The sequence below is a fragment of the Typha angustifolia genome, chromosome 10, assembly GCF_048772165.1.
Source record: "Typha angustifolia cultivar Huaian chromosome 10, ASM4877216v1, whole genome shotgun sequence".
Taxonomy (NCBI): Eukaryota; Viridiplantae; Streptophyta; class Magnoliopsida; order Poales; family Typhaceae; genus Typha; species Typha angustifolia.
The window spans coordinates 652,596-679,056 of NC_133248.1; the positions used below are offsets into that span (position 1 = coordinate 652,596).

The 26,461-nt window shown below is 35.2% G+C and overlaps 3 protein-coding genes across 6 annotated transcripts; all 3 read right to left on the reverse strand.

Annotated features, from left to right (window-relative positions):
- Positions 1–772: 772 nt before the first annotated feature.
- On the reverse strand, positions 773–3,065 carry LOC140768780 (alpha-1,3-arabinosyltransferase XAT3-like). 3 transcript variants are annotated; one of them, XM_073109185.1, is made up of 4 exons: positions 2,939–3,065; positions 2,615–2,777; positions 2,414–2,491; positions 773–2,153 (listed from the first exon to the last, which is right to left on the reverse strand). In XM_073109185.1, exons 2-4 carry the CDS (start codon positions 2,742–2,744, stop codon positions 973–975), a joined length of 1,389 nt encoding a protein of 462 aa, XP_072965286.1. In that variant the 5' UTR covers positions 2,745–2,777; positions 2,939–3,065; the 3' UTR covers positions 773–972. The 3 variants fall into 3 exon arrangements, with proteins under 3 accessions (XP_072965286.1, XP_072965285.1, XP_072965287.1); XM_073109184.1 differs by lacking the exon at positions 2,939–3,065 and having other exon boundaries at positions 2,615–2,918; XM_073109186.1 differs by lacking the exon at positions 2,939–3,065 and having other exon boundaries at positions 774–2,153; positions 2,414–2,488; positions 2,615–2,918.
- A 1,238-nt stretch (positions 3,066–4,303) lies between these two features.
- On the reverse strand, positions 4,304–6,623 carry LOC140768938 (alpha-1,3-arabinosyltransferase XAT3-like). Of its 2 annotated transcripts, none has more exons than XM_073109421.1 (3): positions 6,311–6,623; positions 6,175–6,213; positions 4,304–5,591 (listed from the first exon to the last, which is right to left on the reverse strand). In XM_073109421.1, the coding sequence occupies exons 1-3, from the start codon at positions 6,453–6,455 to the stop codon at positions 4,411–4,413; spliced, it is 1,365 nt and encodes a 454-aa protein (XP_072965522.1). In that variant the 5' UTR covers positions 6,456–6,623; the 3' UTR covers positions 4,304–4,410. The 2 variants fall into 2 exon arrangements, with proteins under 2 accessions (XP_072965522.1, XP_072965523.1); XM_073109422.1 differs by having other exon boundaries at positions 6,124–6,213; positions 6,311–6,419.
- A 5,010-nt stretch (positions 6,624–11,633) lies between these two features.
- Positions 11,634–26,268, reverse strand: LOC140768230 (leucine--tRNA ligase, chloroplastic/mitochondrial). The gene is made up of 20 exons (XM_073108426.1): positions 25,912–26,268; positions 24,568–24,712; positions 24,439–24,495; positions 22,327–22,446; positions 22,032–22,136; positions 21,670–21,893; positions 21,501–21,567; positions 21,277–21,431; positions 18,749–19,010; positions 18,470–18,664; positions 17,044–17,123; positions 15,225–15,287; positions 15,049–15,130; positions 14,491–14,568; positions 14,319–14,420; positions 14,065–14,237; positions 13,789–13,966; positions 12,786–12,863; positions 12,483–12,614; positions 11,634–11,998 (listed from the first exon to the last, which is right to left on the reverse strand). Exons 1-20 carry the CDS (start codon positions 26,199–26,201, stop codon positions 11,765–11,767), a joined length of 2,820 nt encoding a protein of 939 aa, XP_072964527.1. The 5' UTR covers positions 26,202–26,268; the 3' UTR covers positions 11,634–11,764.
- Between the last annotated feature and the right edge of the window lie 193 nt (positions 26,269–26,461).

Here is a 26,461-nt window from a genome sequence, read left to right on the forward strand (position 1 = left end):
AAAAAACCCAAATAAGTCATCTCTTTCTTTGCATTATCAGTGTTGTTAATAATGCACCACTTATGACAAGTGGTCTCTTTTGTGCCTCGTCACTGCTATTCTAGAAAAGTATAGCTTAACGTTCATCGAATCTATTCGGCGGCATTTACTTGTATCATTGATGATTTATTTAATTTGTAGTAGAGAAAGTATAGAAGACGACGCCAAACTAAAGTGGGGGAGAGAGAGAGAGAGAGAGAGAGAGAGAGATGCAAAAGAGAAGAATAACACTTGTCAATCATGGGGATCCACATCTAACTGAAGGCAATTATTGGAGGAAGCTCGGCCAAATAAAACCAAAGACTTTGTGGCAGATGGGCATGGCAGAACGTTACAAAGACTTTATGGTAACATCTTGCAGGCAGAAGAAAAGGGTGGATTATTAAAAAAAAAAAAACTTTGTTTTTCAAGGTAAATATAATATTTTGATGCTTTTAGTTAGTAGCAAACATGTAATATTGATATTCGATACTTATTTCTAATTTCTCTCCCTTCGTCTAACGACTGAAATTATACGATGCTCGACGAAAATCTTGTTTAGACTATCTAGTTTCTGGCAATTTTTTTGAGGTGATTACAATCTCAGATAGTTACAATAAAAAGAGCATTTTAGTTGGTTCATATTAAAGCAAACTACTGTTAGGCAATTGTAGATGAATCAGAACTACATTTAAGTGTCAGGAATAAAAGTTTAGGGGTGCTTTGAATTTTAGAAATAGCCATTCTGTTAGTTAACACATGAGAAAATAGCAATTTTATCTGTTGGAGTTGATACATTTGTGGAGCAAATCTTGTTTCAGCAATTCATTAGTCTGTAAATCTTCAAAAGTTACAGACAATATAATATCATAAGACTAAACTTTTCTCAAGTTTACAAAAAGAAAAATTAGAAATTCTTGTTTAACCTCCAATATTTGCTTCCATTCCACATTTCTAATGTCTGAGGAGCTCAAGTGCTTTCAGTAGAAAAGGCCTGAACCTTGTGACATTAAGCTTGACATTTTGTTCCACAAGGTATATTCTCCCCATAGCATTCCATCCTTGCTTGTGAATTGAAATTGGATCCTTGAGCACAGGATGGTCTCTTGGATACAAATCCATTAGAGTGCTCTCCTCTTCACTTATGCTATACTGCAAGTACTTCAGCTTCAAATCCACTGCAGAGTTGCCAAAATCATTCTGAGCTATTCTTTCAATATTTCCAAAAGGGACTATTTCAATGACTACTGCATTTGTAGGGAGGAATACCATGTTTGTTAGTCCTGCACCATGTACTCCTATCATCACATCGAACGAGTTCACGACTTGCGCATACTGTGCTACTTGGGTGAAAAATGAGGCTTCTTCGACCATGACATCGAAGCCTAACTCCAATGCCATTGGAACAATTTGATCGATATTTGTTAGTCTTCGAGTGCGGTTCCTTGCTATGATCATAAGCCTTGGCTTCTCAACATGATCCTCCACTAAATTTATTGCTGAATCTCGATCGAGAGAGTAGGCAGTCCGCAGAAACTTTCCAAAATCAACCATAGAGTAGTTATTTGGAGCTCTTGAGGGAATGATTGTAAAATCCTTGTGGCTATGTAGGCCTATGGTTGCATGAGAGTAGCAATGCACTTGATCTTCCTTGTTGAAATCGATAACTTTGTAGTGAGACAGCTGCTTGAGAATGTTTCCATACTTGTTCACCCACCAAGTCCTCATGGCGGCGATCAGGAACTGGACTTCACCGTTGAATTGTCGAGAAGTTATGAAGAGAGGAACAATTACATCAGTGAAGTCATGCCAATAGTTTCCAGTGAACCCCCCTAGTGCAAATACGACGGCAGGAATGCTATGGTTTTCAGTGCATGTAGGGGCTTCTGCAGGATTATTCAAGGACTTAATGAACACTTCCTTGATCTTTGCCATTAATATTTTGTCTGCTTTGCGAGCATAAGGTCTAATTATCACAGTTTCATTCAGTGCTGAATTGCCTATTTCAGAGGAACTAACAAATAATACAGAAGAAGAGATTCCATCCATTCGAACGTCGCCATGCATTTCACACACATCAGATCTCCAATCTGCTAAATTGCATACTAGGTTCTCCTGAGGCTCTGCAGTCACAGCTAGATATATATATATAGATAGATAGATAGATAGATAGTAAGTTGAAGGAAAAAAAGAATAGTTATTAACTCATTAAAAGCAATGGAATGCGAAAAAAGTTTCGACAATTGCCAAGATCCCTGCACTCTGTGCTGTTACAGGAGTGAGATGGATCATTCAAACAAATTCAAATTCAATTTACTAAATCTGAATCTGAAAAGCCACAACTTTTCAGTATTTTTCTTTTCAGTATCCTAAGCTTGACTAGAATTGCACTTACCTAATTTTTCTGAAGTCCTGTTGTCTCCCACCAATGCATCAGAACTCATATGAGTCGATGTTACTTCGGAATCAACTGCTAAACCATTAACTAACATAATTATAATCTTAAAAAAAATTCAACACAGAGATCTTCTCACAATTGCATTAGTTCTCTATATTGCATAACAATAAAAAGAGATCAAAGGAAGTAGACACTTACAGATGCTGTAAGGACTTGCGAATTGCTCAGACGTCGATAAGTAGGTCAATAACACCAGAGAGCATCCTAAGAGCAATACTACTCCAAACTTCTGCGCATTGATTCGGCTCAAGTTCCTGATCCACTTCATCTTGTATCTATTTCTATCTCCCAATTCTTTCACCTGGAATCCATAAACTCTCTATGAATGGAGATGTTGGAGAACTCAAAGGCCTTGCTAGAATCTTGTTTCTTATAATGTAATCAAGTGATGATGAGACAATGGACCAAACATTCTTGTGGGATATGCAAATGCTCATGAGCACAACCAGCCTATGGACTTACCACTATATATGCATGCTATGCTTGTAGATTCGTTAGGTGCTTGAAAGGGTTGTATATGCCAAAGTCCACCTTCGATGAATGCGAGAGAGACGTTTAACTTATTTTTTTTTTTTTAGGTAATTAGAAATTCTTCTGCCTCTCCTGTGAAGCGAGCGGCCAGCATCAAGACATAAGATGGAGGTGAGCTCAGACATACCTGAGCTATTCCACAAAAAAGAAGAAGAAATTACCCTTGACTACTCTGCTAACCAATCAGCGACAAGATTTTCCTCTCTAAATGTGTGATTAATGGTTACTTTCTTTAAAATATGAACGAGATGTAGTATATCTTTGATAAGATTTTTCATAGGCTAGTTGCCATCTCCTGGAGCTAGATAAACTGTTTGAAATCAACCATAGTAATCTCCCATTTATGATTAGCCTTTGACGTGGCTTATCAGGCAATAGGAGTTCTTTTGCCAAAAAAAAGAAGAAAGAAATTATACATTGACCTTATTAGAAAACGCCAAATAAGAAGGAGGATGTTTTTGTAATAAATGTAAAATATATGTGGTTATTTGCAAAAAGAAAACCCAAATAAATCATATCTTTTGTACTTTATCACTGTTAATGGCTTAATGCACCAATTGCGACAACTATGCTAGATGACAGTTGACAGGTAGTTGAGATCCACAGTTAACTGAAGGCAATTATTGGAATAACGAAGTTGGCAAAGAAAACCGAACTTAGTGGCAGATGGGCATGTCGAACTTTGCAAGACTCGTTGGTAAGAAGTTATAGGGGAGAAAACAGGGTGGATAATGAAAAAAAAGAAGTCATATTTGCAAGGTATAATATGATATTTTGAAACTTTTAGTGGCAAATCTGCAAGATTGGCAAGTGGTTCAGTACTATATGATACTCTATATAAAGAGAAAAATATATGTAATCCCTTGTAGCTTATTCAAAATTTGAAATTTGAAATGCTCCTGAACTTTAATTTGTACTTTTGATTTATGTGCAACTGTTGAGTTATTTGCATTGCCCTTGACAAATAGATCAGAACCATAAAAGAGTTAAATGTAGCAAATATTTTTTCTTCTAATAATATCAAGTGATGATGAGAAAATGGAACAAATCTATGGTATTATAAGAAGACAATGGATTAAGGGATCATTGTGGAATATCCAAATGCTAGCTCATGGACATCCCCTGTTCCTCTCTCTGACACAGATTAAATGTCTTAGATGATTTGAGTATGGAAGCAATTTAAGATGATTGAGATGAGATTTGTCAGATGCCATTGTTGCCTAATTAAAGTTCCATTAGCCTTGATTTATCCATTTTCGGCTTCAGCTGTTAAAAAATGATCAATTTAAGCTACAATTTCCTTGGCAATACTCAACATTTTATGTCTCAAATCTCATAGAAAGATAACAGAAGTTACAAACATAAGTTAATTATATCTACTACCAGTGACTGCAAAATACTAATTAGTAGAGAAACTTCAGAGCTTGTAATAGAACACCCTTAAATCTTCCAACATCAAGACATACATTTTGTTTAATTAGATATGTAGATCTTAAAGCAAGCCATCCTTGCTTTCGAATTGATGCAGGATCTTTGAACACTGGGTGGTCTCTAGGATACTGCTCTATTAGGCTGCTTTCTTCTTCATTTATGCTGTACTGCAGGTACCTCAGTTGCATGTCTAAGGCTGGCAATCCAAAGTCCTCCAATGCTATCCTCTCCAATCCACCAACTGGAACTACTTGTATTAATGTTGCGTTTTCCGGGAGGAAGACGAGATTTGTAAGCCCAGCTCCATGAACTCCCATGAGCACATCGCATGAGTTAACGATTTGTGCAAAGTTGGCTAAGTTGGAGCCTAATTCAGCCTCTGCTACAATTACTTCATAGCCTAATCCTCCTGCCATTTGGACTATTTCATCTATGTTTGTGAATGATCTTGTCCATTTTCTTGAAATAATCAGTAATCTAGGCTTGGTGTCATCATTGTTAGCTAGCTTTATTGCGCTTTCTCTCTCTAGTGCGAAAGAGCTCCTTATGAGCCTTGCGAAATCGATCATCGAGTAGCGGTTAGCAGATTTTGAGGGATCAATGCTCATTTCTTTGTGAAACTTTAGGCCAACAATCACATGAGGGTAGCAAAGAACTCTAGTTTCCTTGTTCAAGTTGATAATTTCATACCGCGAGAGCTGTTCTAGTAATGGTTGGTACTTCTCAATCCACCATGTCTGCATGTCACTGACCAGGAATTGTATTTCTCCATAGAATTGGCGCGAAGTTATGAACAAAGGGATAAGAACATCAGTGAAGTCATGGAACATATTCCCCATGTATCCACCGGTCGAAAAGATGATCGCGGGAATGGTATACTTTGCGGTGCACTCAGGTATGCCTTCCTCAGCAGTCATAGATCTCACTGACATTTCTGTGACATGAGACAATGCATGCTTGTCTAGCTTTCTAGCATGAGGTTTTATCTGCCAGGATTCATATACTTCTGAAGTGCTCCTCTTCAAGGGAGTTATGAAGAGGATAGAGGAAGAATTCCCATGGATCCTGATATCACCCTTCATCTCACAAACATCTGATCTTATACCTGAGAAATCACACAGTGGCTCTCTCTCATGCTTCTCAGGTTGCTTTCCTACAAGAGAGGAAAAAAAAAATTTAATCTGAATAAGATAGATAAGAATTTTAAGGAACATATTGTATATCCTGAAGAAGTAAATTAGCAAAACTATTGATCAGTTTTATTAGGACAGCATTTAGCATTTGCTCACCAACTCTTAAATTTCTGTACCACTGTGACATTTCAATGTTTTTTTCATGCACATATAGTCTTGCCTAACTATTTATAAGTCAATGTACAAATAACAGCTCTCAAATTGTTAGACAATAAGTAATAAAGCATTTCTCCTAAAATATATAAGCAGGAAATATTTTCCGTAGGATCGATCTTGATTTCTATCTCTACTATATGTTCAGCATATTCCTCTGGAAAAAAAAAGAATTAAGCCACATATTCCTCACTGAGTTCAAATTGTTAACTTATTCAGAAATTCTATCTACATCAAACTAATCCACATACTGGAGAATAATATGAATTTAGAAGCATTCTTCTCTTCTTTTCGCATAAAGCATAAGTCTTATTCATTAGTGGATAAGAAAACTTCTACCAGTTCTGAATGCTTTCAACTACAATTTCAAAAAGATTGCAATAGACACACCACTCAAAGCAGTCGTTTGAACCGAGACTGAGAAATTCACTGCAAAAAAAAAAAAAAAAGTTTGCAGAGAAATTATCATTGCATGTCTCAGTTCTACATGAGAATTTGAACATTAAGACAGAGATTTAGGACTTACATGGTAGAAAAGGAGATCCATAATGTTTAGAAATTACATGAAGAGCAACTGAGGCCAGAAGGCATCCAATGAGTAACACTAATACAATCTTTACAAGCTCAATTCGGATAAATCTCCTGTTAATCTTCTTCTTCTCGTAGCCCATCTTCCAGATGCTGCAAGGCTTCAATTTGATGTTGCTAAAGATCAACTACTGTATTGCTAGCCAGCAGATGCTTGGCTTAAAAATGAATTAAGGCTAAAGTTTTGTCCATAAATTGGAGGCAACTATCTAGATTAAAGTAACGTATAAAGTAGGACAAAAACATCTCTAGGCATCATCGATAAGAAAAGGTAAATAAGAAATCTCATTAGTTGTATTGTTATCATCACAACTTGAAGCAATTTGATAATTGAATGATGTTTAGACTAATGAGAAATTAAGGAGCAGATGTTGTTCAGAGTACTACCTACTTTGTAGAAATTGGTGCTGAATTGAGTGAAATCTTCCAAGTTCTAACCAACTTAGTATACATTAAGAAAAGAACTAGTTAGGTCCAACCCCTGGTTTAGAAAGAAAGAAAAAAAGACATAGAAGATGTTGTCATACAGTGAAATTAATCCATCAGTTAGCTTAAACACAAGTTTAACTTGTGTAAAAAGAACAATTAACACATAATATATATAGAAACAAAGTGAGAAGGAGGAGCATGAAACTTGTGTAAAAGAGAATGTGGGTTCTTAACTCACTCTCTTCTAACTAGTGAGCATCCATTATAAGAGCACTCTTTGAGCTACAAACACTATACATATAGTCTAATACTGATGCATTGCTGCTAATGAAGCAAAAAAGAAATCTCATTATGATCTAACTATTTTTACCGACCGAAGCTATCTCGAAATTTTTTTTCTTCAAGAATTGGGGAAGAAGCTTAGTGATGGATTAAAAGAGCTTGGATGATAAAAGGAAACTTTTTTTTTTGTTGATAATTTAAAACAAAATTTGCCAAATAATATTCTTTAGATTTTTCTAAAATACTATGTGAAAAGATATTTTAATACTTCACAGGAGGCTATTAACATATGACAAAAATGCTTAATAAAAATATTACATAAGCTATTGGGCCATATTTTGAGATTGGATATATGTGTGGACCTAACTCTAAATGAGCTCTTAATACTTTTTAATAAAAAATAATCTTCTTCCTTATGTTTTTAAAATAACTATTGGAGCTACTAGTCATATGAAATAAGGGCTTTAATAACATGGCAGGTATGATAAAGTTCACCAAAGTTCTAAGGTTACATCTCTGAGATAGTGAATTAACTGCTGGATAATGTAAAATGGTCATAGACAATGCTAGGAAATTAACTATTAGATGGCCAAACAATTACTCACTATATATGTGCATTAAAGTTCATATTAAGATAAAGTATTATGGATCAAGATCAGAATGAAATTTATATCCAATTTGTCTTGTAACAAATTCCCAACTGGGAGCAACCTTAACACCTTTGATGAGAATTTAGAATTGTAACCATAGACTTGAGCCAAGTCATTAATTGAAGTTGATGGCATTTGAGAATTAAGTAAGAGAAAGCTTTATGATGCCTTTATTTGATTCACAAGAAACCCTTCCAAGAATGGCATTTGAAATACTTAATTATTTTTTTCTTAGAGAGAAGTGAGAAATTAGTGTTTCTAATTGATTTCTTAACAAAAGGAAAATATTCCCAGAATGAAAATGTTAAGCTCTTCTTTTATTCCAAAGTGATTTCTCACATAGCTAACTTGTTCATTGGTTATCATCTTAATGTAAATAGCAATCATTTGATGATCATTAAAAGCTATTATGTTAGAAGTCAACCCTTTGGTTCCAATCATTTTGAGCCACCTACGTTATTCTCTTCCTCCCTTCGGTTATAATATGATGAATTATTGTTTACCTACCATTCATTCTCACCTTTATAATATATATATTTAGGAAAATTTGTATATAGCACACTGCTTTATAACATAATTATAATTTATACTCTATATTTTTACTATTTATATATTAAACCCTTTGATTTAGCGAATAAGTATAAAAAAACACTGGTTATATCAAAATATTTTGTTAATAGAGATATTTTATTTTTAAAATGACTAAAATATTCATAGTATGACTTGGTTGAGAATATTTTTATAATTCTTTAATTTAATTAACTTAACTCAAATATTTGATTATGTTTAACTAATTAATCTAACGGCAGAATATTTTTTGTACATATGGACTAAATTATAAGGTTCGATTTATAAATAGTAAAATTATAAGATGTAAACTATAATTTCATTAAAAGACAGGGTGTTATATGCAAATTTTCTAAATATTTATCATTAATTGACGTTAGTCTTCTTAATAAATAATTAGCATATAGATAAGTTAAATTAACTACAGATGTAAAATGATCTTAATAATGGCAAAAGTAAAAGGAAACATTTTCTCAAAAAAATAAAAATAATAATAAAAGGGAACAGTCTTTAAGGTCAAATGTGAGGTGTTCTCCATATTTTAATGTTTTTTTATTTTCCAATGAATAATATCCTAATTTTTTCAACATCATGACAAGAAAATACTACTTAAATGATTTCTAATCTCTTTCTCATATATTCGTTGACTTTCTTTCGGTATTCCTTAAAATCAAAAGGCTGCTTAGTAGTTGTTAAGTCTCTGGAAAGTCTTATTATTCCTCTCAATCCAAATTCACCTGCAATAAGCCAGCATTCAGATTCTCCAGGACTGTTTATTTTCTTCAGCTATCCCTCTGCCCTTCCCTAAAGTCATGCATGAAAAAAAGTCTGATTGCTGAATACATACACATATGTAACAATGCAACACAAAGCTTAAATTGAAGAAGAGTAGAAGATGAAAGGAGTTAGCATCCTTGTTAGGATCAAAGCACAGAAGTTCGCTAACATGGCGGTCGCAGGATGCCTGCTATTTCTTCTAGCCGTCCAACCGGTCCTTAGACCGGCATTAGCTCTGATCTCCGTTCGTCGGAAGTCTTACTCTCATCTGGTGAGATTTAGATCACAATATGATATGCGCTTGTTTGACAAAGCTATAGATAGAATCAAAATTTGATCAATTTGATTCATTACACAAAGTAATGGTGGTTATTGAAGGTTACAGAAATCACTATGGCAGTACACTTTCTCCAGCAGAGCTGTAGAATTTTCTCAATGCAGGAGTACTTGCAAAAGTTGCACCTCATGATGGAAGTATATGAAATGCACAGCAGGAAATTGATAACTCCAATATGACCTCATGTATGGACAAAGACAGTGAACAAAAATAGTCTCAAAAACTGGATGGATCTCATCAATATATGTGTTGTGCTGCAGGTGGAATCACAAATTTACCTCTTCTAATGAGCTATTTGCAGGTAAAGAAACAAGCAGATGGATAATACCTTCTAAAGAATAGAAAAAAGTGAAGAATACACTCATATTTATTTCAAACAATCTCCTCCTGTTTGACTCCTTTTTTCAGATACAATTGTAAAAGAACCACATCCATTTAGTTCATAAGAAACGTTCCTAGAGTTTCTTTTGTTTCCAATCTTTGCAGGGAAAAAAAAACCACCTGAAGGGCATTCGAGTCACAAAACAGTATAATAACAACACTTCTTTTTTCTTTCCACTGATATGTCTAAAAAAGCTTGATCTGCAATTACGTTAAAAAGAACAGGTTTTCCACGATAAATTAAAGGTACGCAGAGAAAGGCTAACAAAATTTGCTCCTAATTGACTTAACTTCATAGCTAAGTTAGACTAACAAAAATAATATTTGAAACCGAAGTCAGATATCCATAAGATGAGGATCAAAATACGATTTTGATCATTATAGAAAGGCTCATCTCAAAATAGATAAATCTGATATTCTGATCCAATACATAGTGGATTATCCACCTGCATCACATTGGAAAGTACGATATTGAGGAACCATTTAATTTACAGAGAAAGGCAAAATCCAAAACAGAAAATAATTATTTTTCTTATTCATGAGTAATAATTTATTCTACTCTATTCAAATGCAGAAAGTCCAATCCAGAATAGCAAGCTAGCATGCGATTACACTCCGCCAAGGTCAGATACCTGCTTCATGGATGGTGATATCAGAATAATTGGCAATTCCACCACTATCATCATATCTCCCTCTCAGCATCAACCAAAAAATGTAACATGGAAGATCAGACCATATACACAAAAACGGGAGGCCCCCTCAAGGAAATCACTATAAAATAATCTTCTGATAATGTGCAAATCCTGCACTGCATCATGAACCATGATGTCCCTGCTATCATCTTCACCACAGGCAGATTTCTCGGTAACATCTTCCATGACTTCACCAATGTGCTGATTCCACTTTTCATTGCCTCACAGGCTCACATCATTACAAGGGGAAGGTTCAGTTCCTTATAACAGACTTCAGCTGGCAGAGGATCCACAAGTACCAACCTATACTGAAGCATCTTTCCCAGTACCAATTCGTTTACTTAGATACAGACAACATGGTCCATTGCTACCGTTGTCTCATGTGGGTCTCAAGAGCCATAGAGTGCTGGGAATTGATCCATCTAAATCTCCAAATGGGTACTCCATGAGTGATTTCAAAGTGTTCATAGGGACATGATTTTCATTGAAAAAGCGCATGCCATAAGAATCAGGAAGCAATCAAGGAGAAAACCGAGACTATTAATTATTCTGTGGGAGGGATCAAGATCATTGACAAATGAAAGAGAAGTGATAGCAATGGCTCAAGGAGTGGGTTATAAAGTGATAGCTGCTGGCCCAGAGGAAACACCGAATGTATCTCGCTTTGCACAAATTATCAACTCCTACGATGTGATGATGGGAGTAAATGGCACTGGATTAACTAACATGATCTTCCTTCCAACAAATGCAACACTTGTCCAAGTAATTCCCTGGGGTTAGTTGAAATAGACATGCAAAAACGACTTTGGCGAGCCAGCCCCAGACATAGGAATAAGGTATCTCAACTATGAAATCAAAGAAGAAGAGAGCACTCTAACAGAAAAATATCCAAAAGATCATGCAGTATTTAAGGACCCTCTTTCAATACACAAGAAGGGATGGAATGCACTTTGGTCTATTATCCTAAATGAACAAAAGGTAAATCTTGATGTTCATAGATTCAGACGTGTTCTATCAGACTATCACAATAATTTCTGTCTTTAACAGTAGATTAGAGAGAGTTATAAGTAGTGGTGCATTCTTTGATGTTCTTCTTGAGATTGTTTGTCATAATCAATTAATTTCAATACAACTTTTTAATGGCCATAAACATCAAATAGAAAGAATTTTAGTTATAAAAAAATGTGTTTATAAAACATTGAAAACTACATAAAATGGCTCCAAATAAATAGATCAATGATAGGAAAATTGATGGTTACAATTGTCAGATGCAATGATCACGACCTTACCTTCTGTTGATCTAATATAACATTCAAGATTCTTCCAGGTACATAGATTCTTTTTCTTATTGTCTTCCCTAGCAAGTACTTGGAGAGCTTCTCATCCACAGATGCTAATCTAAATGCATCATCCTCAGAGCATACTTTGTCAACCACTATGGTTCCCCTGGTCTTCCCGTTGATTTGAATAGGTAGTATGATGCTTGACTCGTTCAAGTATTCGCTCTTTGCCTGAATCATCAAAGAACACCACAAATCTTGAATTTGAAGTAATGAGAAATTGCAGGAAGTAATTTAATGCAAGAGATCATTGGTAGCTCTTCCATTCAAATAGTAAATAACAAACACAATGGGAAAAAAAGAACCCAGAATTATTACAGATCTTGCAATACTGGTGTTCTCTGCATTACCATGTATCCTATTGTTTCATATTATCTGGAACGAAAGCCTATGCATCAGTGACCATATCTAATTGAAATCGATGCTAATCGGTTTGTTGCAGTCTTCCTTGTCATATATCGCTGCTTTAATTCAATATCTTGCAAATTTTCTTGCAGTTCCATTTTGTAAAAAGAAGATTCAAAAGTATGGTCCAATTACCAATGGGAGCACTTCAGTTGTATTTTCATAACTTGAATGACAAGATTAAGAATATCAAGTTGATAAGTGACAAGTAAGCGTCCAACAATGGGAATTTAATTTGGTAAAAATGTACCTCTGGAAAACGTTGATATGCCAATGAACTTGTATATCCTAGACGAAACCAAAGCTCCTCCGCCATATGTGGTGCAAAAGGCGCAAGCAGCAAAACAAATGCACTGATAACTGATTTTGGATTGTTGTTCCACTAAAATTATGTGAAAAATATTCCATCAGATTTTTGGATACTTGTAAAAAATTTATTGATGAATACCAATGTATCTTGTCAGGCACTTTCAACTATTAATTATAAACAACTGCTTCAATTTTTGATCAAACATGTGGAGACAAAACTTATGCCATGAATAATAGAAGAAACCTTGTATGCAGCATTTACGAACTCCATCATTGCAGAAATTCCGGTGTTGAATCTTGTTTCTTGAATTTCTTCTGACACCTAGAAGTTATATGAATAGGACTATTAGAGAAACTCCGACTCAGTCATGATAAGTCCAAATATAGATGGCAAAAATATTATCCATTGAATAAGACAATTGTGTTCTACATCTGTAAGAACTCAAGAGTTGTGTGTCTCTACACACACAGACACACATAATTAAGGATATCATTTGCTCCAAATATAAACAAAGTGTGCAGCCATGTTAACTACAAAGGATATACTTATAGCAACAATCCTAGGAACTCAATGAAGCCATTGAATTATAAGAAAAGAGTGGGGGTGGCACAAGCAATGGCATATGGTTTCTAGAGGGAAGAGAGAACCACGAGAGTCCAAGGTTCTTAAACATGAGAATCAGAAATCTTCTGTACCAGGAAAAGCGGAAATGAATAAGATATGGTAATCATGGTATTAGGCTATTAGCAAGATGATCCAAGATGCCAATGTCTTGGGTAAATGCCAAGTAGGATGCTTTTGAAGTTTCTTTGATATTAAACTAATATTCATGAAAATAGTGACGGATGCAAAATATTTGTCTACATACTAAAACTGAACTTAATTTGTCATTTTATTAGCTTCAACTATTTGTCAATGATCATCCCCTTTCAAGTAGCTATTATCTTCTTTAACAAGAATGCTATCCCAATCCAGCAGGTCCCACTTATTCCCTTTCACTATCTACAATCTCCTCACAAGCCCATTCCGGAGAATGCCAACTTGTCCATCATGACAAGATGGGACACATGCCTATTCATGGGCCAAGTCTGGGCTTTTATGTAACCATGCAACCAGGAGCCTTCCTTGCTACAGATTAGACGTCTATCCAGAATGCAACCTGTCCTAACCTTTGCTCAACACTAACCTTAGCAAATGCCAAGAGAATTCTTCAGATAATTTATTTAAATTTTGAAAAGAATTTGACCTTAGATATACATTTGTGGAGAACACGAAGCTGTTCCAAAGTTGGCTCATCATCAGTAGCAATTGTTCCATCTTTAAATGACCCATCAGGTAAAGGAGGACCAACAATCAGCCTCCAAGTCCTCCCTAGAAACCGATGTACACCTTCGATCCCACCGGTACTCCACTGTTTTGGATCTCTGCAAGATGGTATGTTGTCCAGGGAACAGAGTTTACAGGTGTGTTCTTGAAAGCAGTCCAACATATGCTTGGGAACTTAATCAAGGAAAAAAAGTACCTCAAAGGTCCCATGAACATTTCATATAGACGAAGGGAATCCGCACCATATTCAGAAACAACATCATCTGGATTAATGACATTTCCTCGACTTTTACTCATTTTGTAAGCGCGGGCATTTACACGAATATTTGGACTATCTTTTAGCACATAATAATCACCAACTTTCGTAACCTGTAAGAAGAATCAATATGAGAACAAACTAAAAGGATGTTTCAACATTCTGCAAAAACATATATACTAAGAAGTGCACACCTTCTCGGCAGATACTCTTTCTTGGGAATATTCGCTTGTAACGGAAGCAGAGTCAGCGGAAATCCATCTGCCTTCTTGGTCTCTAAATGCTGTGTATTCAACCTGCCACTACCTATTAGAAATGTACAAAATGGGCATATTAAGGTTACTCTGATAATGTACTTTTACTTACTTCTCCAAGTATTAATCCTTGATTTATCAAGCACTTGAATGGCTCTTTGGTAGAAACTATGCCAATATCATACAGAACCTATCGAATTAAAACAATGAGGTGATTAGAAGTCATGCAAAAAGTAACATAGTAGGATTTGCCCAGGATAATACACATAGATACTTTATATATTTATACTCACTCTATACTAGGAAGAAGGAACCAATTCACATTTTCAAGATGAGAAAAGAACTAAACAACTAGGATTTGCAAGACAAAGTAGAAAACTGAAGGTATGGTATAATCATATAAGATAAAGAGAGCAGCTATCAGAGAAGGCTGTATAATCTCACAGAAAAGAGAGACTGCAATGATAAATATCAAACAAAATATATACGGAATAAGTTTCTATAGAAACAATTAAATGATTAAAGCAATCAAATTACTATAATTTATTTCATCTCGAGACTAGAATAGTAATGCCCTCTTTTTAGGAATTGTGAATTATCATATTATGATTCAGTGACTGAGAAGCAAAAAAAGTTTGAAGGAGATCAATTGTTTATGGCTAGAGAGAACCTTGTGCCAAAACCTTGCATAGAGCAAATGTAGGACTGAATGCTCAGCACCACCTACATAGATGTCAACAGGACCCCAATACCTAAGACAAATCAACAATAGGAAATGTTCAACTGCATTCAGATATCCTTTTCTTATGACCATAAAATACAAAAGGAAAGGGAAAGTTTATCTACCTTTCTTTAGCCTCATCTACCAAAGCAATGGAATTTTTGGGATCCATAAATCGTAAGTAGTACCTGAAAATGATTAAAAAGCACAAAAATTATGCTTACTAGATAATGAAGGAGACTATTTTTTATGATTAAACAGATTATGGAACACCACAAGAAATTACATATTTTTTGCACATGCGATTTATTAGATTGCTTCTAAGAGTTAAAAGATAAGAGAAAGTGGGCTATACTAGACTCCATAACTAATGTATTAGATTCTGGATAGGAAATAGACTCAGCATTGCATCTCATGTCTCACATTGTTTTCCTTTTGTTAGATTAAAAAAGACAAAAGGTTAAAAACCGCAGTTCTCTAATAGCTTAAGCTTTTAGTAATTTGTGAATTAATATGGTGTCAAAGTAGAAGGTTCTGACTTTTGAGTTTGAATCCCTTCAAGCCTATCTTATCAATTAAATTAAAAAACCTTCTTCCATTTAAACCAATTCTATTTCTTAGGTTTATCAAAAATACCTCAAGCCCAAAGTGAAGACAAGTGTTAGCATATAAAAGATAAAACTTAACATTTTCTAACAGCTTAAGCTTTTAAAGTAATTGGCAAGTTCACACTTTTTTGGTTCTCTAAGGAACTTCTTCAATAAGAATTTAAGACATAATCATTAATGAGAATTTAAGTTTAAAGCTTTAATGGGAAAAGATGAATGAAAGACATATTAAAAGGTTTGGTGATATATGAAAGCACTAGGACAATAATTAAATCACTGCATGGAATCTTTAGTGCATGGAAACAGACAGGAGTCTCCCATCTGGTTGTACATTCAAATATCCACGTGTCCAATTAGGCAGGAGGAAAAAAACAAGATACAGGAATACACAATAAGCAATTAAATTTACTATTATAAGATAGGAACAAACAGAAAAATATTTCTCATTTCTGGATTAATCATATATATGCTCAGCAAATCCAATTCATCTAACAGTAAGTGCAATAGACTATAAGGAATTTTGATATCTAAGTAGAAAAACAGCACTTTAAGAATGGATACCTTTTAAATCAGCACTTCAAAGATATACATGATGAGATGTAGACTGTCTTTAGCTATATAATTGGAAATAAAATGGTATTTCTTTTAACGTTCATAGTTCATACTCATCAATTCAGTGAAATCTACGCCATGGCATTCCATGACTCGACACTGTTCAGAGATACACCTAGGATATCTAGTTGAGAACAGATTTTCATTACTGGATATCAGTCACTTATCACCCAGACAAGTTAGATTACTTTATTCAGAAGTGATATAATTACTGATTTCTTTTATTTGCAAGGCTAAATAGCTGAGAGAGAAACCACAATTCTGACCTCACTTATTTCATTATTGAAAGCTGAATTCACATAGAAGCTGATCAGAATTTTTTTTCCCTCTGTTTGTTGACAATCCTTGAAAATGATGATAACTTTCACCACCTGGATCTAAGATATTCTTGAACCAACAGTGTCAAAGTCATTGTTGAAGAACCCAACATCATTAGTTTCATAATTGCCAAATCAGATAAGATTACGACATGGGTACATGTCAAGGTAGATTTTCTAGTGAGCCATAAACTTCCAAGTGACATGGCAAGGTATATGTTCTATCTCAGCATTGAGTTTCACCTTCCTCTACAAAACTCATTAGCTAACAACAAGCTCACAAAAAGAAAAGGAAAGAAAGAAATAAAGAAAAAAAATTTAACCAAGAAGTAATTGCTATATTTCTGAGAAAGGTTTTGTTGAGAAAATGGCAAGTTACTTAGAAATATTATGTTGGATGAAATTACCAACAAGATCCAGCCCACTGTGGCATAGTACTTGTTTCTCGTCTAGCAGGTTTCCCTGACACAGAATCCACAGTTTTAACCTGAATAAGAAGACAAAACAATGCACAGTTGATGATATAAATAATGTAAAAGCTAAATGAGTTTATAAAAAATCAAGAATGGAACGGAGAAAAGCATTCCTTTTAGCAGACCAACTAACGTGCAATCTTGCAATATAAGGTTAGCATATAAAGCTCAACAAATTACAAGATACAGGACGTTTTGGACAAGTGTCAGGGCAAAACAGTTTGCACCGACAATATACTGGCATGATACAAGAAGATTGGCGCAACCTGGTTTTGCTTATGTGATGATGCAACAAGATATGTACAATGTCGACATGGCGTCCACACCTACCACCACAGTCCATGCTGACCGCCCTGTACCTACTGGCAGCCTGTCAGCATGGGTTGTCTTGGAGGCACTTCAATACTTGAATGACAATATACTCCACTTCTTGATATGAAAAATTAACAAAATTCCACTTCATCTCTTCATTTACTGCTTCCTTTTTCCTTGTCTTTGTTTTTTATATGCTTTATTTATTATGCCAGGAAGCATTTACATGCAGCAAAATTAGGACAAAAGTAGTAGATACAAAATTTCTTGGAAGCTTGCATTTCTCCCCTTACTTTGATGGTGTGAATAAATGAAGAGGGTAAATCTTCCTTGAACTATGACTCAAGAGCACATACATCCCTTGAAGAATAAAAGCATAAAATCTAACCCCTGAAACAGTATTCTGAAAGGCAGTTTTAGTGGCCTCCTTGACAGGGCAGCCCATGGACTGCCTTGCCATATACAGCTTAGAAAGGAAACATGCCACTTAAGGGGTAGTTGATCATATCTTCTAGTGTTTCGTTGAAAAAACCAGTGTGTTCTTACTTATTTATTAGCTTTTTGATTGATTACCATTTGTAGGTTGTAATTTTTGTATATTTAATACAAACATGATGCTACGAGATGTTATTTATGTGCATAGAGTACGGTTCTGCATTTCTCAATTTAGTACATTTATACAAATATTTGTTTATTACTTTATTACTAACAATTACACATCAGTATATATCATCATACATAATATTTATAATACATCCATAAGCTAGAACTTATTGGTGCTCATATCTGCACCTACATACAGCTCAATGCTATGTGGTGAGGTGACTACCTACATATACCACAGGCCTTTTTTGCAACACTGCCTCAAACTATATAAAATATACGAATTATCATCCCTACATAAAGGTGCAAGTTGTTAAATTGCCATCCCTACATAACGGGCGTATTGTGTGCTTTTATAAGTTATAACTTAAGATTTGAATGTGGTGTTTAGACTATGAAAACCAAGATAAAACCCATTTAAGGATTGTAAATTCATAGAACATACCCAAGATGTCGCTTTTGCCAATGGGGGTTCACCTGTTCCAGTGGGACTAAAGTCATCCAATTCGGGAAGGATTAGAGGCAGCTCACTTTCCAAAAGAGGCACCATTTCACCAGTGTCATCAAGATAAATTACAGGGAAAGGTTCACCCCAGTAGCGTTGCCTTGCAAAAAGCCAATCTCTCAGCTTGTAATTTACCTGATCATAGACATTGTTCAGCCATCTTATATAGCACCACTTTATGTAAGATAAAATTGACATCATACAAGCAAATGAGAGCACCTTTTTGGTCCCATGACCAGTATTTTCAAGCCATTCGATGACTTTTGAGGCAGCATCTTGGGAAGACAAGCCATTAATATTTAACCCAGATAATGAATTTGACGAGTTTATTACAAGTCCATCATCCAGATAAGGTTCATCAGGATCACAACTTTCATTGGGCGGACTTATAACCCCAATAATTGGAATTCTATATTTTAAGGCAAACTCGTGGTCACGAGAGTCGTGTGCTGGTACAGCCATGATAGCTCCAGTGCCATAACTGCATATCGATTATGGACTGAGAGGTCAGTGATGTAGCACAAAGAATAGTGGCAGTTAATGAACATACAATAGAAAAGCATGTGTGAGGCAGAAAAACCTCAACTGGAGATTGTCCAGAACAATTGTTCTATATGATGAACAGGATTATAGTCATTTACAGAGAGCCAAGCAATAGTGATCTTTAAGATTTCTTAACAAAAAAAAAATTGACAGATCCTTGAGATGTCCTAAATATAAAAGAGGGTTCTACTACAGCATAAATATATGAATATCAAAGAAACAGCATCAAAGGTGGAAAATTTAATAGTAAAATAGACAGTAAACAGCTAAAGATAGAGAAGCATATGAAAGACAAAGTAGCAACATTTTGAATTGGCAAGAAAACATACAAAGTTACAAGAATAAAAAATTTATTATTTAAAATATAAAATTTACTACTATAAAGATCTTTTGCCAAAATATATAGCCTGATAATATAATGAATGTGATGAGCAAACACAAATGAAAACATAAAGCAATTCCAACCCCACCATTTCATATATTGTGTGATTTCTTATCCTGTCCATATTTTAAAACAACATAAAACCTAAAAGCTTTCTATGAGAAAAAATTGTATCTATAATTCAAGAAATAAAAAAACTTCAGCATCTAGAGTTGTTGGTAAAATGAAAAGCACTAAAACTCAAAGATAACATCACTGGGCAATAATGAAAGTAAAATCATTTGTCACAATATATAGTAACTAAGATATCCATTTATGAAACAAAAACAAAATAATTGATAAAACTTGTCATCTAAGTTTAGACCGCTTTGCTATTTCACTTATTTATAGCAATTTCTAATCCATTGTGCTGAACTTTTTATCAGTTATTAGACTTCAAATCCAACAAATTTTGTATCTGAATTATGGTTTGCCTTAGTCATACCTTGCTAAATAGAATAAAAATTCCTCCTTGTAAATGGCTTAGTAATAATGTAATATTTAAACTGCAAATATGTTTCTTCTTGTGCATGGCTTCCAATAACATCCCAGCAATCACAAACTGGAATGATGGCCTACTAACTATAATGATGTGAGGTAAGATAATTTGCTTATACTCAGAAGGAGCAAGGAGCACAATGAGCTAACCATTCAACCATAAAGCACAAATGTGGAGGAAGTAAAAGCGAATCAGGGACGAGTGTGATGTATAATACAACTTTGTTTGCATTTCAAGTCTTAATAAATAGAGAATCGCCCAATGAGTGCTGATGTCATAAATTGGTTCATAATCATCTGTGCACAAGCCCGGATGCATTATTTTTATAGCACACTTCTGCAAATATATTAACATGAAAGATTTTTTAGTCCAACTATCCATTAAACATGGTAATTAATCTTTATATGCCAAAGTAGGCTGGCTGTCCAAATTAAATGCTTCTTGAATACCTCCTCAAACTTATTGTTCAACTGTGCCCTTATAGAATATCCAGTGGCATGAAAAGTGTCACTGAAATAAGCTACAAGACTCTTGCAACAAAAATGACCAAGTAAGATCTCCATCCTAGTGGCGACAATTAACAGCTAGTGTAAATCTCTAGGCAAGAGCAACTAAGAAGGTTGAAGAAACTTGACGCCAGAAACTTCTTTATTGATTGACATCCATCAATGCATCTACTAGAAGAACTACAGGGAAAAAGCTGAATATGACCAAAAGATGGAGTTGAACTTGAACCACTCAAGGAAAGAAGAAAATTACCTGAATACTAGAAGAACACTAGATACTACGGAGAGAGGTGCACTGCTGTACTAGATAGTGGAAACTTAAGAGTCTGAGTACCTACTTCCAATTAATTCCTTAGCGGATAAGATTATGTATAAGGACCGCCAAAACATTGTCCTCAAATATTTAGAAGTTAGAAGGCTCATGAATATAGCTTGATCCTCTAATATCTTGAGCCAAGAGCCTTGCCAATCAGTGGAAGTTGGATTAGTTTTATCAAGTTTATCCAAATCCTTTGGCATAGCCCTATCAAAACAGTTTTAGATAGTTCCACAACTTAATCCAGCAGATTGCCAGATGCCTACAGCATAAATTGGAAAAAATTTCCTGCAAGCCTCAGGATCAGCAGCACATACATAAAGTAACAATGCCCAGAGACTAGTGAATAGTAATTATGTCTATAATTATGATAACCAAAAGCACTTAGTCAAGTCATCACAAGAAAGAAGTATAACAAGAATAAAATGTAAAATCAAACATAAAAGGTAAATATAGATAAACCTTCCTAAAACATAATCTGCTACCCATATTGGAATGACTTCTCCATTAGCTGGATTCTTAGCATACAAACCACTAAAAACTCCAGTCTTCTCCTTTTGAAGATCAGTTCTCTCCAGTTCACTCTTCCTTGCAGCAAGCTCTGTATATTCCTCAACCTGTATTTGTAATTACTTTTCTTTTAACTGCTATGCAGATAAAGTTACAGAACAAATGCAACAACATACACATTTACGTTGTTCCTCAGATGTCAATGATGACAGCAGAAAATGCTCAGGTGCCACAACAAGATATCTGCAATGAGAGAGAGAGAGACAGTTCAATGTCATACAATTGTCAAACGAATAATAAGAATTCTTTTTGTATAAAAGAATAGAAGAAATGTAAAATGTTTACGTTGCACCAAAGATAGTGTCTGGTCTGGTTGTGTACACAGAAAGATTCAAACCTCGCTCATGTCCTTGAAAATCAACAATATGGAATTCCAGCTCGGCACCTTCAGACCGGCATATCCAATTCCTCTGCATTTCTTTGATGCTTTCTGGCCAATCGAGATCTTCCAAATCTTCAAGAAGACGATCAGCATAAGCTGTTATCTTGAGCATCCATTGGCGCATTGGCTACTTCAACCAAAAAATAGTGAAAAATGTAACTTCTATATTCATGTACTGCGTAAACTAATTTAAAAAAACAGAGTAGCAAGAGAGAAACACAGAGAGGTTCAAAGCATCGGATAGTCCTAAAAGTTCTTGAAATACCTTTCGTATGACAGGATAACCACCTCGTTCACTAACACCATTCACCACTTCTTCATTTGCCAAAACAGTGCCAAGAGCGGGGCACCAATTAACAGGTACTTCAGCCTGATTTAGAATAGAAAATGATGCTAGCATAAATCATTAGAAAGCACAAGTGAAATAGTAGAAAGTAAAAAAATGAAAGCTCAAACAGAGAGAGAAAAAAAATGTAGATCATGACTAGACTGTGAAGCCTCAATCAAGAATCATAATCCACAGTATCCATAAGGAGAAAACAATGAAAATATTTTGGGACCTGGTATGCAAGTCCTCTCTTCAGCAGCTGAAGAAAAATCCATTGCGTCCATCTATAATAATCTGGTTCAGTAGTGGATATTTCACGATCCCAATCATATGAGAAACCTAATGCTTTGAGCTGCAAAACAAATAACACTAACAATAAGCTTCCATATAGATTACAGATCATACTTGATAAAGTAATGGTTTATAACATAATTACACTTCTTTCGTAAGTAAACCCCTATTCACAATTTGATTACGACATTCAAGACTTATGGGAATCACCGCATGCAAAAGGAGGAGATATGTTGAGACTTCTTGTGGACCATTTTTTGCCAACCACGGATTGTCCTGTGGTGGCACAATATCCTGGCAGCACAAGGGCAGCAGCACACCTGTTCAGGCATGTAAGGTGCCACAAAACACACAGCTTACCCAGCTGCTGCACAATTCCAATTTGACTAGAATTGTTCAACACATTTCAATGCAGGGTTTTCACATCTGCAGTCAGCTACTTGGATCTTATTCCTCCATTTTTATCAAGTACTATCATGTTCTTCAATAATGACCGCCCACATAAATTTTGTTTCCCTTCCCTCTCAGGATAGCTCATAAATGAAACCAATCCTCTTTGATGCACTATGTGGTCTCTGTTGAACATGTCAATATTATCTATCATGTACCCTATCCAATTGGTTGCTACTTTAACTTGCATCTACTAAAATAAAGGGGTCCAAAAGCAAAAAGCTCCTGCCAATGCAGGGTCTAGGAGTGAAAATATGTGCAGTCTTACTCTCCTTAGTGAAGAGGCTTCCATGACTTAAACCCATGATCTCCTTTTGCAAGGGTCAAGCTTTACCATCACACAGTGTCTCTACAGTAATCATTTCTTATTATAAATTTTCTATTAAACCCATTTATCTGCCTCCACATCGTCATATTATCACATTTTTGCATATACTGTCTTTTAGTTGCCAAATGCTTCGACACGTAAACCAGTGTTGGTCTTATAGCCACCTAACTATCATGCTCTAATTGTATGCGAAATATCCTCATCACATCCCCTTTTACGAATAGATCCAAGGTAGCAAATATTCTCACTAACTCACTCTAGCCAGTTCTTGTCTATCAGGAAGAACTCCTATTCCATTTGATACCTCAAATACTGAAATTCACTTTCATATGCTCAGTCTTAGACCCACTAATTCTAAAGCCTTTACATTCTAATATTTTCTTCAAACTCCTAGATTAGTTTCATCAATTAAAGCAAAATCATTAGTATATATCAATTTACATTTGTTCCAATATCAGCATTCAGCAATAAATGCCCTGTCTACAACTTTATAAATAGAAAAAACAAAGGCTATGAAGAGTGTCATTAGTTTACGGAAGTATGAAGATAATAAAATCCCAATTCTGAAACATTTATGGTCCTCCTTCCACAAAGTTTAGATAAAAATTGCTACAGAAGCTTAACTAAAATGTGAGAAAAAGACATTTCCAAGTAGTCTAACTGCATAATAAATGATGTATACTTCATTTATCTTAGCATATATTTGTAACAATGATGTATACTTTGATTAAGTTAAAGCATGCAACAGTATCAATCTGCATTTCATGTATTGGTTGTCTATTTATTTATTCCATCAGTAAAAACAAAGTATGTGTAGGCATATACAGGTCAATGGCCGGTTCTCACTCAAACAATCATGAAACTCAAAAACAAAACCAAAAACAAAAAAAATTCTAAGAGCTTCAATCATACAGCTTGCTAAATGTGGGCAGTCATGCATGTATGGCACATCTTGTGTGTGCAGTTCCTGTTTCAGGTGAATACTAATATATGGTGGTGTTACATGGTGCCTTGAAGTGGAACTCCTCCATAGCACCTGTCAACATTGATGTGCAGTGTTAATGACATGCTGCTGCAATACTGGCACAAAGGACTGCAGGTGGCGCGAGCAATCCCCATTCTCAGCATTTATCTAATCAAGTGATTTTTGAAGCAAATGATCCAGAAGAATTAAAATTGACAAAATACTTTGTGTGACTTGTCAAAAACAAATGCGTAAATATTTTTACATGTACAACTTAAAAATACCAGAAGAAACTAATTAAGACCAAGTACCTGCGAGCGGAAACGATCAATATTTCGTCTTGTTGTGACCTTTGGATGAGTTCCTGTCTGCATAAAAGGTATATTATTCAGACAAGAATCATTCTAATAGTATACACCAACATAAATTTGAAATTCAACCTCGATAGCATATTGTTCAGCAGGAAGACCAAACGCATCCCATCCCATTGGATGCAAAACATTGAAACCTCGCATGCGCTTGTATCTTGATAGAATGTCAGTAGCTGTGTATCCAAGGGGATGTCCGACATGTAGTCCAGCTCCACTGTGAATAAATTGTTGCATGACTTGAGTTTGAGCAAATAAACTCAATATAGTAGATATAACAAAGGAAGTAATGAAGTAAAATGATAAGAAAACATAGCAACTCAAAGAACCTTGCGCCTATAATCAGCATTGACGAGAAAAGAATATCCTGGAATAGAATATCAAGCTACACAATTGGGTATTGACTGCGTAAAATTTTCATCTAATCTGGATTCCTCTTTGAAATAAGTGACGATAATGGAGAGGATAAAAGGCAAATGTTTTATTCAAATTGATAAGAGCCATATCCAAATCCCAAGATGAATATAATAAACATGTTTTCATAGCTATGAGACTTTTTTTCTCTTTTCTTCCTCTATTTGTATGGCATTAAAATAAAGTCTTTTACTCGTGTGCAAGACAATTGAAAGTAAGCAAAAAGTATATAGATATACAGAATGTGTATAGATATGTGAGACAACCATTGAACTAACAAGTATATAGATATACAGAATGTATATAGATATGTGAGACAACCATTAAACTAACATGAAATGACTAGAGGTTGCATGCTTATGCCTCAATGGTCTAAGTTAGACTTAACTAGAAACTCATCATTGGTTTGCAGAAGATTATACAATATACACAAGAGGGGTTAAACTAGAAAAGAGTGAAGATTAACAGACCAAGCAAAAGGAGTAGATAACTCATACTCAACTACATCCCTTATTTATAAAATTCATCACATAGCATTTGAATGAGTTTCATGTGTCCTATGGAAATAATGGAGTAATCAAAGCTCCTTGAATTATGATGCAACAAGCAATGCTCTTCTTGTAAAAATATTCAGTTCCATGAGCTATTCCTCCGATCTTTTTACCTACTTTAATGATTGGCATATCATCATACATCAATCAACAGTGCACAAGCTTTGCAATGACATCATGCCAATAAATAGGCAATCATCATCAATAAAAACAATTAATAAGACAAATAACACATTTTTGAACTTTCCATAGCAAAGTATCAGAAAAATGCTTTAAGGGAACCATCCTTTTCTCTTCCAGTATTCTTTTTTTTAACGCGAAATTCTTAAAAATAGCCAATCTTCTTTTCCTACTGGGTTTACTTTCTCTTCGAAGCACACAAAATCCCGCCAAGATCAATTTTTATGCAAGATATCAAAATGGTTCGCCTCAATTCACCCGGAAATCTCACCTGGGATAAGGAAACATGTCGAGGATATAGCATTTGGGCTTGGAGGTGTCAACCTCGTCAGGGGTGCGGAACGTGCGATTCTCCTCCCAGTACCGCTGCCACCGCGGCTCAATCTCGTCGAAAGGATACGCCTTCCGCTGCTGTCCGCCGCCGCCATCGCCGCCGGAGAACCGAACTCTTATGGGCCGTCGGATTTGGGTGCGGAGTACCAGGTAGGGAAGGAGAGGGAGGTGAGAGGAAGAAGGGAATAAGGTCCGCAAGGGAGGTGGCGCTTGCAACGGTGTTTGCATTCTTGGGAGAGGAGAGGAAGCAGAAGAAGAGAGTTAAGAGAGATTGGAGAGAGCGGTGTGGCCAAGAATTGAAATGGATATGGAGAGGGGCTATATATATTTGCATTGGTATCAACTAAATAGATAGAAAGATAAAGTTATTCTTGGTGAATTAAAATTTAACTGTTGGTTAATTTTCGTGAGTTTTAAAAAAATTTGTATGTAAAAAGAATTGCGTTTAAATGGTATGCATATAAATATAAACTTTAGAGGGTAGGAAC

Bases quoted from the DNA above. Each gene is read 5' to 3' on its own strand.
- LOC140768780 (XM_073109185.1), bottom strand. From the start codon at position 2,744: ATGAAGTGGATCAGGAACTTGAGCCGAATCAATGCGCAGAAGTTTGGA. The intron at 2,492-2,614 runs GTAAGTGTCTAC...TTAATGGTTTAG, and splicing joins CGCAAGTCCTTACAGCATCT to CAGTTGATTCCGAAGTAACA. The intron at 2,154-2,413 runs GTAAGTGCAATT...ATATATATCTAG, and splicing joins CAGGACTTCAGAAAAATTAG to CTGTGACTGCAGAGCCTCAG.
- LOC140768938 (XM_073109421.1), bottom strand. From the start codon at position 6,455: ATGGGCTACGAGAAGAAGAAGATTAACAGGAGATTTATCCGAATTGAG. The intron at 6,214-6,310 runs GTAAGTCCTAAA...TTTTTTTTGCAG, and splicing joins TGGATCTCCTTTTCTACCAT to TGAATTTCTCAGTCTCGGTT. The intron at 5,592-6,174 runs GTGTGTCTATTG...CCTCTCTTGTAG, and splicing joins TCAAACGACTGCTTTGAGTG to GAAAGCAACCTGAGAAGCAT.
- LOC140768230 (XM_073108426.1), bottom strand. From the start codon at position 26,201: ATGCAAACACCGTTGCAAGCGCCACCTCCCTTGCGGACCTTATTCCCT. The intron at 24,496-24,567 runs GTTGAATTTCAA...CCTTTTATGCAG, and splicing joins CTGAACAATATGCTATCGAG to ACAGGAACTCATCCAAAGGT. The intron at 21,432-21,500 runs GTATGTTGTTGC...TTACAAATACAG, and splicing joins CTGAGGAACAACGTAAATGT to GTTGAGGAATATACAGAGCT.